General features: G+C 40.4%; 1 protein-coding gene across 1 annotated transcript in view; it reads left to right on the forward strand.

Annotated features, from left to right (window-relative positions):
* Positions 1–14876, forward strand: part of AMN1 (antagonist of mitotic exit network 1 homolog) — a 44893-nt gene that overhangs the window by 12121 nt on the left and 17896 nt on the right. Inside the window, exons 3-4 of the mRNA XM_063446776.1 lie at positions 7231–7378; positions 10976–11193. Coding sequence (XP_063302846.1) covers positions 7231–7378; positions 10976–11193 — 366 coding nt within the window. The remainder of the gene's footprint in view (positions 1–7230; positions 7379–10975; positions 11194–14876) is intronic.

Here is a 14876-nt window from a genome sequence, read left to right on the forward strand (position 1 = left end):
TTCTATCATAAGTTTTAGTCCAAATAAAGACTGATTAAGATGTTTTTCTTTAATTTTCCCATGTGAAATGAACCATTAAATCTATGTAGTTTAATTGTTATGGAATTGTCTCCTTGTCACGTTAACCCCTTAAGGACACATGACATGTGTGACATGTCATGATTCCCTTTTATTCCAGAAGTTTGGTCCTTAAGGGGTTAAAGGAAGCACCTCTAGCAGCCACCTGAGGAGTGGCCAGTATAGGTATCCCTAGGCTGTAATGTAAACACTGCATTTTCTCTGAAAAACAGTGTTTACAGCTAGTGATGTCACGAACATAAACTTTTCGGTTCGCGAACGGCGAACGCGATCTTCCGCAAATGTTCACAAACCAGCGAACCGGGCGAATCGCCATAGACTTCAACGGGCAGGCGATTTTTAAAACCCACAGGGACTCTTTCTGGCCACAATAGTGATGGAAAAGTTGTTTCAAGGGGACTAACACCTGGACTGTGGCATGCCGGAGGGGGATCCATGGCAAAACTCCCATGGAAAATTACATAGTTGATGCAGAGTCTGGTTTTAATCCATAAAGGGCATAAATCACCTAACATTCCTAAATTGTTTGGAATAACGTGCTTTAAAACATCAGGTATGATGTTGTATCGATCAGGTAGTGTAAAGGTTACGCCCGCTTCACAGTGACAGACCAAACTCCCCGTTTAAAGCACCGCAAACAACCGCAAACAGTCCATTTCCACAACCGCAAACTCCCCATTTGCACATGTTTTAGTGCAAACTAGTCTAACTACTAATATAGTTGAAACATGCTACTTTTATTCAAGCCAGACAACCATGCAGGCCAGAATAACAAACATGCCAGGGCCTATCATAGTTACCACCTCAGATAGTAACATGGCTCCCTCTATATACAGAGTAACATGGCTCCCTCTATATACAGTGTAACATGTCTCCCTCTATATACAGTGTAACATGGCTCCCCTCTATATACAGTGTAACATGGCTCCCCTCTATATACAGAGTAACATGGCTCCCCTCTATATACAGTGTAAACATGGCTCCTCATTATATACAGAGTACCATGGCTCCCTCTATATACAGTGTAAACATGGCTCCTCTCTATATACAGAGTAACATGGCTTCCCTATATACTGTATGCAGTGTGTGTATAGTGTATGCAGTGTGTGTATAGTGTATGCAGTGTGTGTATAGAGTGTGCAGTGTGTGTATAGAGTGTGCAGTGTGTATAGTGTGTGCAGTGTGTATGCAGTGTGTGTAGATATACAGAATAACATGGCTCCCTCTATATACAGTGTAACATGACTCCCCTCTATATACAGTGTAACATGGCTCCCTCTATATACAGAGTAACATGGCTCCTCTCTATATACAGAGTAACATTGCTTCCCTCTATATACCGTGTAAACATGGCTCCCTCTATATACAGAATAACATGGCTCCCTCTATATACAGAGTAACATGGCTCCCCTCTATATACAGTGTAAACATGGCTCCCCTCTATATACAGTGTAAACATGGCTCCTCTCTATATACAGAGTAACATGGCTCCCTCTATATACAGTGTAAACATGGCTCCTCTCTATATACAGAGTAACATGGTTTCCCTCTATATACCGTGTAAACATGGCTCCCTCTATATACAGAATAACATGGCTCCCTCAATATACAGAGTAACATGGCTCCCCTCTATATACAGTGTAAACATGGCTCCTCTCTATATACAGAGTAACATGGCTCCCTCTATATTCAGTGTAAACATGGCTCCCTCTATATACAGAGTAACATGGCTCCGGAGCTGCGGGTGGGGGCCCTATAAAAGAATAATGGGGTGGGGACCTACTGTCCTCCCCCCGCCCCCACCCCTGAGCGGCGGGTGGGGGCCTTAAATGAAAATCCCCCCCTCCCCCATCAAAGGTGACTAGGGGTCCCCAAGCCCCTAGTCACACACCCAAATAAAAAAGCCCCTACCTACCCCTCTCACCCTAAAAAATAGTGAGGGGGGAATAAAATTACTACCCTGTAAAGTAAAATTCAACTTACTATTCAACGTCTTCTTTTTTCTAAAATCTTAATTTTTCAGCCCCCAAAAAGGCCAAATAAAAAGCCATCATACCCGTCGAACTTAAAAATAAAATAAAAAACCCGAGCGCAAAAAAAAATTAATCCATCTTCACCCATGGAGGGCTCTGCGCAGACTAGGGTATTAACATATACCCTATTGTTACAATTGTTACTTGAAAAGCATGAGGAATGCCGTTGGGGTACCACATGCTCATTTGTTATACCTCCATGCACTACAAAAATAAAGAATTAAAAAAATAAATAAAAATAAATAATAAAACAAAATGTATGCAGCTTACAAATGAACCTAAAATGGATGCTGGCCAGGAGGTGGGAGGGTCTGCTAGGGAGGGTGTGCTGCTGATTGGCTGGAATGTGTCTGCTAACTGTGAGGTACAAGGTCAAAGTTTACTCAATGATGACGAATAGGGGGCGGATTGAACCGCGCATGTGTTCGCCCGCCGTGGCGAACGCAAACACGCTATGTTCGCCAGGAACTATTCGCCAGCGAACCGTTCGGTACATCACTATTTACAGCAAAAAGCCAGAAGGTAATGACTCACCAGAACAAATAAATTAAGCTGTAGTTGTTCTGGTGACTATAGTGTCCCTTTAAGGTTGATTGTGTTTGGTTTTCTGTTTCCCTCACATGACCTTATTGGAAATTTAGAGTATAGATACGTGTACTTATTAATGTTAAGGACCGGGGAGAATTTGAAAGTAGAAATGCTCCTACATTTTACAAGACTGAGAGGTTGATTTGTATGAACAAAAGGTTATGTCATTATATTTTATTTATATTGCAAGCATATACTTTAATTTATAAACTCTGCTCTATATCCTTATCCTTGGCTGTAACAATCAATAGGAATTCTGGGTGGTCTTTGAAATTTAGATCCACTTTGCAGGGGACTTTAATCTTCTTGCTAAGGGCTTCCTTGCGGACGTTAAGTACAGGAACAGGAGCTTTTATTTTGAAACCAATAAATGACGTTCCACAGTACACAAATGACCTTGGACAGATTTAGTTTCCAGGAGGAAGTGCAACATATTCTCACACATGTATTATTTTGTTTTTCCTCTTTAAGGAACCATTAACCTTAATGTCTAGGTATGTTAACTAGATACCTAAAAATATGGTATCAATAAAATTGTGACTTGGGAACTGTCACAGTGTCTTACTCCAACTTACAGGCATTGCGAATCCCACAAGCAGAGGTTCTAGGAAGATGTATTACCGGGCTTTAGAGTGGCGGGACTAAACGTAAGAAATATAAAGGTAAAGTCAGTAATAGCCATAGTTCGAAATATAAAAATATGCATGAATGGAATAACAAGCTGGGTCAGGATTCCAGAAATACTCAAGGTCAGAAATAAGCCAGGTCATCATAAGAGAATTATTTGAAGTCAAATACAAGCCGAGATCCATCTCAAAATATATCGAGAGAGACTTACTATAAACACTAACGTGTATCAAGGAAGAAACCAGTATAGGGTGAACAAGAGCCCACATTAACTTTATATAGGCTAACATACTTTCTTAATGGTCCACATCCAAGTTGATAGAATATGTGGTTGCCTAGATGACATGGTCACAGCGGGTATAATGTCATGTGATTTGAATATAAACAACGCACCAAAACATCAGGTATCAACCGAAAGAACACAAGGAAGAATCTGCCTTAACACATTCGGCCATCGTGAACCAGTAGAGGAAGCTATTCGCTGGGCTGAATGATTAGTAATATATATCCTGTTCAGGTTGTGAGGCCTCGTGAAGCATTCGGGCCGTGCACACTGAGGAGGGGAGCATCTTGTCTGGGCAAAGCATTCGGCTTGCGCACCCTGACGAGGGGAGCATTGCGGGGTCAAGGATCGGGTACGTTTGCTACAGGAACAGAATATGCCATTTGCAACTTACATTCTTAATTTTCTTCCTTCTGTTCACAAAGTTTCCAAAATCATATGGAGTAATTTACTACACGTATCTGGTCCTTAAGTTAACTTGGGTGCTCTTTATTACATGGCTGTGTCCGATAAGCTGTTAGAGAGAAAGCTTGAGAAACAACATAACACTATTTTGTAAGTTCAATGAAAGTTAATTCACCTAAAGTTTGAGATGTGATTTTAGATATTATTTTATTCTAAGCGCATTATGTATGATATATATGTTTGGTCTCAAATTAATTGCGTGAATTCACAAAGATGATCTGACCTGGTTACAAAGAAATCAGGACTATCTGTACATCAATATTTATCATACCCGTACCTGTAAATTTTCAGCACGGTTTGGAATATATCAACTGCCCCTCATAATTGTGTTTGTTTATTTTTTTTAAAGAGGATTCCTGAACTCACTCCATTGTTTAGTTTGTATAAGTATATCATACGACGTCCCATGACCATGGCTGTTTTTCTGTGAACAGAACTTCTGAAAGATTTTGTTTATTCATAATCTGTTAGTTTGTACCCTGTCGTGCTAACCTAGGGCATGCACGTCACACTACATATTCTTTTCGGTTTCCTTTAGGATTTGTTCCTGACTTCTCAAACTATCTGGTCATTGTTTAAAGAACTATATGTTCCTTGATTCTATCCATATGTTTTTATCGATTGATGAAGCATGTGATTATCAATGACATCAATGCTTTGCAAATAAATCGGGCACACCTTAACCAAGAAACACCTCATCCCACTGCTAGCACGAAGTCAGTGCAGGCTTTGCTATTGAGAATTGAGAAAGGTGCTGTGTGAGTGCCGAAACGCGCGTCGAGCACATGCTTTAGACTTTTATTTTACTTTGGGTAGCATTAGAATGCGGGGTACTTACCCATAACACTATCAACTTTCTTTCTATTATCCGGCAGATGTTATAAATAGGAGGATTTGCTAAATTCTTGGCTTTTATCCAATACTACATTTTAAGAGGATATCAGATTAGGGGCTACCTCGAAGCAGCATTGAGGGCAGGCATAGATTAGATCTTAAGTTGTCTGATAGGTGGATTTACCGTGAATTGAGTATTAGAGGATAAATGCCTCCTGCTTTATACTTCTTACGCTATATATCTCTATACCGTATAATTATCGTTCATATACCATAATTGGGGTGTAAATCTGTCAGTACGATTAGTTCCTCAGTCCTACATTAGTAGGCTTGAGATACACTACAGCACACCTTCCCCAGGTATATAACCCTGGCAACACTTGCTCTATAACAGGGATTTATGGGTTTATTGATATTGTAATAGACTGTTGCTATCTTTCTAATAGTACAGCTGTGTATATATATATTTTTTGTGAGTGAAACCTATCTCTATTCCGCTATTTACCTCCTGGGTATAGTTACCTAAATGTATCATATGGATATACCATAACTGAACAACCATAATGCTGCTATTTTCTCAGCCTTATTTCAAATAGACTTGAGATATACTGCAGCACATTTTCCCTACATATAGGAATCTAACAGCACCGGTTATGAAATAGTAATTAAAGAGTCTGTCTGTAAACTGGCATCTGCTTCCTTATGATAAGGATATATATCTAAGTGATTCTAAATATTGTTGTTCACTCCCTCAATTTCTAGAAATGTGGGTTACTTTCCTAGCCAAGTTGTGTCTTTATATCTATATCTAATTGTCCCAGGTTGCTACTATTTAAATTGCAACAGTATTCTTTGACATTTAGCTCATTACTTCTACAAGGCAATTTAAACTATTAGGCTTTTAACATTGTTTATTATATAGATACCTAAACAAGCAGACTGTGACAATATTTAGATTAATATTTCTGACAGCTACCCAATTTATCTTTTTTATGCACTTTCAGGTTTTTATATTTGTTTTTTACAATGTGGGTGTCTTTTTGTCTATATACTTAATACCAAGAAAGTTATATAATTGATTCTTTAATAATAATAATTTGGAACTGCTGTTGAACATCCAAATACCTCTTGGGTAATCTTGTTCGGTACCTAGCTGTCTATTTTGAGGCAGGTTCCGATCTATTTCTTCTCTAATGAAGCCTATTCACTAATCAACATATTAATTGTAATGGGGGTATAATCATGATTGTGATAAAAGGTAAATCAGGGTTAAAAAAAGATCCAAATATAATATATCATAGCTGAAGATAAAATACAAATATAAAAATACAATTTTCCTTGCTTGGAAATAAGCATTGTCTGCTGAAACCAAGAAGTGGACAAGATTTCTCAGCCAATCCCCCTACAGAGGTGTCCGAGAGTATTGGTATCCTTATTGCTACAGTTGCATTTTAATCAAATACTCTAGTGCAGTGCTCCTCAAGGCAGACCTAGCCGTCCAGGATTTAAGGATTACCCGGCTGTGTCTAAAGTGTTTTATTTATTTTTATAAACACTTAGACACACCTTAATCCTTAACTCCTGTACTGTTCGGTGTGCCTTGAGGAGCACTGCTCTAGTGCACCATTCACCCTGTAAACTGACCGGAGTTTGTGAAAATGCATGTTGACAAGTCACAGTCCTTCTGGGAGAGCATCCATTGGACAGATTAATTAGTTTTTTTGGCAATTCACAGCAACTCCACAGAGCAGCAATATTTATATCCATGATATTCTCATTTGTGGAATCAAATTTCTGTTCTATTACATTTAACCCCTTAAGGACACATGACATGTGTGACATGTCATGATTCCCTTTTATTCCAGAATTTTGGTCCTTAAGGGGTTAAGCATGTACCATCAGAAGGCAGGACACAGGCAAAGCAACTGTGACATTGACTGTCAATGCTTCTCTTAAAGGGACACTCCAGACCGCTGATGTGCTTTATGCGTGAAGAGTGTGTCCGCTTTCTTCCATTTTATAAAAAGTGCAGATTTTAATAAAAAATGTGCACTTTTATAAATGTATCTGGCTGTCAGACAATGGATCATGTTACTTCCTGCTTTGGTTAGCTCAGTGGAGCTGAACTCATCAGGCAGCAATTGTCCAGAGCACATGCCCTGCAGATACTTCTCATTGAGCTGCATTGGGATGGCATTGGAGTGTTCCTTTAAAGAAGCATATGTGTATCTTATCTTATACTTTGATTACTGTCAAGGTTTTGCCCCTTTAAAGTAGATGGGTTAATGATTCACTTGTGCAATGCTACTATTGTATTTACAGGTTCTACACCCTTCTGTAAGGATCCTAGACCTGCGTGACTGCGAGGTGTCTGATAGTGCCCTTCAGTCTATTTCCCAGTGCAAACAGTTAAAGGAAATCAATTTAAATACTTGTAAAGGGCAGATAAGGACATCAATTACTTCAGAAGGTTGGTATGCACTTTCTTTACCTCTAATGCTACCCTAAGGACAAACAAAGTCTGAAATGTGACACTGATTTTACAAATGGATCATTTGGCTTCTACCTGTTTATATCACTATATTCCAATAAAATGTACATGCACCCTCTGTACCCTCTATGACTCTTTCAAAATGATTGCAAGACAAGTAATACCTTATACTCTCTAATACAGTATGAGAACTCCCATGTGTCCCAATAAGAAACAGTCCCTATTTTTTGGCCTAATTCCCTCTGCTCTTCTTTTCTATCCTAATGTCCTTTTCTAAGAGCTCCATAATGTTGGTCTGTCTTAGTGTACAACAAAGTTACACCGTAATAATACTCTCCGTAATGTTTCTTTAACCCCTTAAGGACCAAACTTCTGGAATAAAAGGGAATCATGACATGTCACACATGTCATGTGTCCTTAATGGGTTAAACTACAACTACTATGTTTAGAAATCAGTCTGTGTAAAGCAGACACATTGTTCTTGTTCTAAGTTACATTTAATTATATTAATATTGTTATTGGTAAATCATAATTTCTCAGAACAGCCCCGCCCCTGGCCACACCTCCACTCACACCCAGAACAGCCCCGCCCCTGGTCACACCATTCACACCCAGAACAGCGCCATCCCTGGCCACACCTCCACTCACACCCAGAACAGCCCCGCCCCTGTTTACACCTCCACTCACCCAGAACAGTCCAGCTTTCTGGTCAAAGTTCCCCTTACACCTAGAACAGTCCCGTTTCCTGGCCACACCTCCACTCACACCCAGAACAACCCCATCCCTGGTCACACCTCCACTCACACCCATCCCTGGCCACACCTCCACTCAAACCCAGAACAGCCCCTGGCCACACCTCCACTCACACCCAGAACAGCCCCATCCCTGGTCACACCTCCACTCACACACAGAACAGCCCTGCCCCTGTTTACACCTCCACTCACTCAGAACAGTCCAGCTTTCTGGTCAAAGCTCCCCTTACACCTAGAACAGTCCCGTTTCCTGGTCACATCTCCCCTCACACCCAGAACAGCCCCGCCCCTGGTCACACCTCCACTCACAACCAGAACAGCCCCGCCCCTGGTCACACCATTCACACCCAGAACAGCCCCATCCCTGGCCACACTTCCACTCAAACCAAGAACAGCCCCTGGCCACACCTCCACTCACACCCAGAACAGCCCCTGGTCACACCTCCACTCACACTCAGAACAGCCCCATCCCTGGCCACACCTCCACTCACACCCAGAACAGCCCCTGGTCACACCTCCACTCACACTCAGAACAGCCCCATCCCTGGCCACACCTCCACTCACACCCAGAACAGCCCCGCTTCTTGGCCACAGCTCCTCTCACACCTAGAACAGTCCCGTTTCCTGGTCACACCTCCACTCACAGCCAGAACAGCCCCGTCCCTGGTAGTGCTGTGGAGTCGGTAGATATATGTTCCGACTCCGACTCCTCAGCTTTTTGTACTTCCGACTCTGACTTTCCGACTCCTCTGTATTAATATGCAAATGTATTTTATACATTCCTTGAAGGAAAGAAAGGCAACATACATGTCATTACCACAGGACTACTGGTTGGGAAGCTAACAGTCTACTATATTGAACAGTTTAAGCAAAGGACAAACACAATGAAAACAACAAAGTTTTATAAAAAATTTTCTATTAATCAATCAAGTGGCTGGATAGTAGCAGCAGGCATAATCATCAGGAACAGGAACTTTACCAGTTCAAAAATACAAACCACGTTATTTGGTTGTTTTAGAACAAAAACAAAGCTTATCTATATGAACCAAAACCCAAATCTGTAAAACCTAGAAATGGTTTATATTAATCTTGAAATGTAGTTATAGGCTTAGCAAATGCAAATCAATTCAATGTAGAGTTCGAAGGAAGATCTCTGCCAGATCCTCTTTCATAGAGGCTCTTAAGTCAGACCTTTTTATTTTTAGGGCTGAAAATAATCTTTCGACACTGACTTGGGTGGGTGGCATTGCAGTAACTATTCTGGCTACATCACTAACGATCTCTGGATAAACAAGGATGGCTTCTTCAACAGTAAGTTTTGATGAGCGATCATACTTTTCAACTTCTTTTAGTGCTTCATAAAACTCCTGTTGGAATTTTTTTATTTGGACATTTACTGGTTCTGTAACGCTTATGCGACTTCACTTTCTTTTAGAACCTTCCATTTTGTCTAAGAAGGAATCAAAATCTAATTCTTCATTTGAATAAGATGATCCTGATTTACCACTATTGCTTAGAAGAACTTCATCCAGTGGAGGTATTTCAGGTCGTAATCCCTTCATGCGAACTGCTACATCACAGAGGGCCTTTTTCCCAGTAGCAGTCTGTTCACTGTTCAACAAAAGTCGGCTCATTGGGTCGACATAAATAGCCGCTAACAAGATTTCATTTTCCAGCAAAAGACTCTGTCTTTTCATCATTGAAGATGCAATGCCCTCCGCTAATAACCCCCCATTTTTGTTCAGGCAATATAACAGGCTCTTCCATTCCAAGAGGAATTTACCCGGGGTTAGATTGTCACATTGCAAACTCTTGGTGACAGTGAAGGGGTGAGAAAGAAGGGTCTCCAGCTCTTTTGTTTGTGTCCATTGACTTTCAGTTAATGCAAGATGTTCATTGTTCATTCTCTATGAAGTCTTTAAGTTCAAGCAAACGCTTCACCATTAAATAAGTGCTTCCCCAGCGAGTTGTCCTACAAAAAACATATTTACTTAATCCCTTATCAGTGAGAGGCTAGGTTACCCATGGGCGCTGCGTTCCTTGTAACAGCAGAACACAACACTATGGAAAGTATAAGTATTGTCGCTCCTAATTGTGCGTTGCATGCCATATAGTGAAGCACATGAAAAGCATGCTTTTTCACGGTCACTTAATGTGTTCGTTTTGCGGTTACGTGAGGCACTGCATGCATTGGTCTTGATTCTTACAGTAGAGAAGTCATTAATTATAACTTTCTCTGAATTGGGACATTTAAACTTGCTTTTTTTAATTCCAATCTAAATTTAGTATGAGTCAGAGTCGGAGTCGGAGTCGGCAAACAATGCACCGACTCCAGGTACCCAAAATTTCCTCCGACTCCTCGACTCCGACTCCACAGCCCTGGTCCCTGGTCACACCTCCACTCACACCCAGAACAGCCCCGCCCCTGGTCACACCTCTACTCAAACCCAGAACAGTCCCCCTTCTTGGTCAATGCTTCATTCACACCTAGAACAGTCCAGCTTCCTGGTCACACCTCCACTCATACCCAGAACAGCCCTGGCCACACACTACTCACACACTGAATAGCCCCACCCCTGGTCATACCCCACTCACACCCCTAAAATTAAATTGTCCTTCTTTCTTCATTTAAATTGTTGGAAGGTATTCAGTATACCACCACCACCTAATTTTTTATTTATTTGCAAAGATGAACAAATGAATTAGCAGTTAAAGGTCTGTCTATTTATTGGTTGTTGTTTTTTTAGAGGTTTATTTTGTTTGTTACTAGAGGAGCAAATCATGTCTCTTTAAAATGAAGTTAATGCCTTGTTTGCTTCTCCAGGTGTTTGCTCTCTGGCTCTGTCTTGCCCGTTGCTAATAAAGGTCTTGTTGAGAGGATGCTGCAATCTAACAGATGCGGGAGTCATAGCTCTTGCCGTCAACTGTCCTCAACTGCAGATTCTTAATTTAAGCCACTGCACCTCTATCACCGATGAGTCCTTGCAGGCACTGGGCCAACATTGTTCCAGTCTGCTCAATCTTGACTTCTCAGCAACTCTGGTATGTATTTTACTCTGGTATGTGGAGCCCCAGTAATTTAAAGGGGTACTCCACATCTTGGGGTCTAAGTTACAACAGTCCGTGCCTTGGGGAAAATAGACATTTGTCCTCCTGGAGGCTTAAATACAGACTGGAGATTACCCCCTTTTAATATATTATATACTGTACATAGAGTGTTAAATAACATGTTAATAAAAATATAAAATATTAATACTCACCTTTTGACTTTCCTGTGTTTGAGACAAACTTCAAGGATATTGAACTTCTGTATTGAGCTGTCAATAAACCAGGAAGTATCATAAAGGAAACCAAATTCCAGAAAATAACAATCAATATTTTGGGGGGTATAAGTTCCTTTATAGAGATGTGATCACTGTCCACCACCCTTTGCGCAGTAAAATGTAAGGTAAATAAAAATAACTCGCCTTGTGTCCAGTGCCTAGACCTCTTCACTGCAGTCTTCAGCTCTGTCCAAGCTGACTTTACTTATGATCTCCTCTGGGGTTTTTGTAAGAAACGTAAGAATTGGTGCAGGGCCGGATTAACATAGGGGCTGATGGAGCTGCAGCTCCAGGCCCAGGCCCATGGAATAGGCCCATTGATTTAAAAAAAAAAAAAAAAATTGAACTTTTTTTTTTTTTTTTACACACACACACTACTCTTCGGGTTGTTCACCTATTTATTTATTTGAGGCTGCCTGGCCAGTGCTGATATAGCAGTAATACCGGCAATGGGTAACGGGACACTGGGTGACATGGGGACACTGGGAGCAATCCATCTATACAGCAGAATCATACTAAGTAGTTTTCTGAGGATTTCACTGAATTTTCTGTCACTCCTTGTGAGTTACATCATGTGATGTCACGCATACATAATTAGTTATGCAAATTAGTAAGGCCTGTAATTTTTTTCCAAGAAAGGATGCACATACTCTTGCTTAAGTATGGAAACTTAAGAGGGATGTAGAGGAAAAAAACTTGTGTGGACTACCAAAATTAAATTAGTTAAGGTAATGCCGACTTTGGTCTCTCTAACCATGTTCTCTTTCTTCTACACTCACTACATCCACCTTTTCTCTGTCTCAGACTGTATACCAGGAGCGTCTGCCTGCTAGTAAGAAGGTTAGGATAGAAGTGGACCAGCGAATACTAGGGGACAGTCCTTAGAAAGCATAGAGATAGCGCATCATTAGATACATTTATGCCAAGCTCAGGAAGCTGTTGGCCAGCATGCATGATTGGCAGGCAGCCTGACATGCATTCATGCTAGACTAGCCTTCCAATTCTTTGGGCAGACACGCCTCCTTTTTGGGCATGTTCGGCCCTTTCGGAAGTTCTGGCTACATGATCCACGTCACTGGCCCGCCCTTTTACACCGCCCATTGACTTACTGCTTCACTGGACACTGCTGTTAGGGAGTATTATTATTATTATTATTATTATAGCAATTTATATAGCGCCAACAGATTCCGTAGCGCTTTACAATATTATGAGAAGGGATTTAACTATAAATAGGACAATTACAAATAAACTTACAGGAACAATAGGTTGAAGAGGACCCTGCTCGATTGAGCTTACATTCTATAGGAGGTGGGTGTAAAACACATTAGGACAGGAGTATGGATTTACTTGAAAGATGAAAGCATTATTTAGAGAAAGATTAGCATACTTTAAGAGAATCTGAGTTTTTTTTTTCCTCCGGCAACATCTCCACCAGATACATAATGCTTGAGAGGTATGTATGTTTTAGTGTTTTTGGTCGATAAGATTCTGTACTTAGGCCCCTCATAATTGTCAGCACCAGGCCCACTGGGCTCTTAATCCGGCCCTGATTGGTGGTGGTCCAGACACATGTAAGAGAGTCTTGCTTTACCATAAAGTACTTTAATACTGAAATAAATTATAACTTCTACTTTGGGCTTTTTTTTTTTTTTTTGCCTTTCCTAATACTGTTGAGCTTGTACATATAATTCTTTAAGGCTCCAATATTGGACTAATTGTTATTTGAATGGGAGAAGAGCATATTCTATTAGCCCTTGGCCAGCAGGGATTTATAGTATATTAGCCCACAGCAGTTTAATTCATGAAGCTGTATTATTGTAACTGCAGTACATAGTAACAGAATCCGCTTTAAGGGTTCAACAACCGGTTTCAGGAGGTCGAATAGATTGCTATCATCTTTTTACTGCAATCGCCTATAGAAACAAGAAAAAAAAAATTAAAAAAATAAATCAACCAATCAAAAAAGAGAAGAGCGGTAATAAAGGACAGGACCTCTCTGAAACCGTTCTCTTTCTTTGATGATGTAACAACAAATAAGAACAGAGTTCAAATAACATTGTTAAACATAAAAACAACAATAAGCCCCAGAGTTAAGAAAACTGCTGCAGCAAATAGGTGGTCAACCAGGTAATTAAAGGGCATAACCCTCATTTAAATATAACAGCTTATAAAGACAAGTCCCACCAAAGGGCTTGGCTTCACTACCTCTAGTAAAACATCACTTTAATTAATTTTGATAATAGTCTAATAATAATTACTCCCAGGGCTCAAAGCTATCAGTAGAGAGTTGATTCGAGTCTAGTATAGTTAGAGCTAGCTTGCACATTTGAACCATAAATATAGGTAAGGTTTTGGTTGGAACCTATCTCTCTGATAAGTGTAAACTGAAGCTTAACATGTACAATAAGAATACAGTGTCAGTAACAGTTGCTTATTACCAGAAACATTACAGCCTCCCACTAACCAAAAGTAAATGATATATGTAGAAGCTATAAAAGGTCTTCTGCATACTAAATATCTGGCTAGAGATGACATTTCAGTACCAGTGTACAGTTAGGGCTTGTAGCATGTATAAATAGTGTGCCAGGGAGTGAAGGAAGTAGAGAGGGGAGAAAATAAACTCCCAGATACCTATTACTTCCTAACATACTGCTTCAAGGCAGTCCCCAGACACTCATTCCTCAGACCCAGTGCTCCCCAATTGTAAAGATCAAGTCCCTCCCACTCCATCCAAACTAAAACAATTCAGATGACTAAATACGACTAAAACTAAAATGGCTTTTTAGTCAAAAGACTATGACTAAAAATTTGCCACGAAAATAAACACTCATTTATATGTATTTGTAACGTGTATGTCTGTGTATCAGTGTGTGTGTGGCAGTGTATCTGTCAGTGTGTCAGTATGCACTTGAGTGTATGTGTTTGCAGGTATGTGTAACAGTGTGTGTGTGTGTGTGTGTGTGTGTGTGTGTGTGGCAGTGTATATACTACACAAAAATGTATGCCTGCATTCAAACACCAACATTCACATACACACATACTCCATACAAACACATGATTACCTTCAAACACACATACATTCTTCAGTGCTAAATACAACACCTGCAAGGATGGGCAAATTGTAGATTTTGGAACTTGTATGACAGATGGGGATCTACATTTTGGCCACTCTACAAACACTGCATTCATTACACACACTCTGCATCCACTCTACACACACACTACATACTTGTGGGTGGATACAGGAGTGGGGGTTCAAACCTTGAGGTTCGTCTAGGGCCCCAAAATTTCTGAATGCAACTCTGGGTGAATAATTAAAACATAAATAGTTAATAGGCAGTAATATATAATAAGACATGTTGCTGTATTCTCTGTGCTAAAGGGCTGCGACACCTAAAGGGC

Source organism: Pelobates fuscus, chromosome 3, assembly GCF_036172605.1.
Source record: "Pelobates fuscus isolate aPelFus1 chromosome 3, aPelFus1.pri, whole genome shotgun sequence".
NCBI lineage: Eukaryota > Metazoa > Chordata > Amphibia > Anura > Pelobatidae > Pelobates > Pelobates fuscus.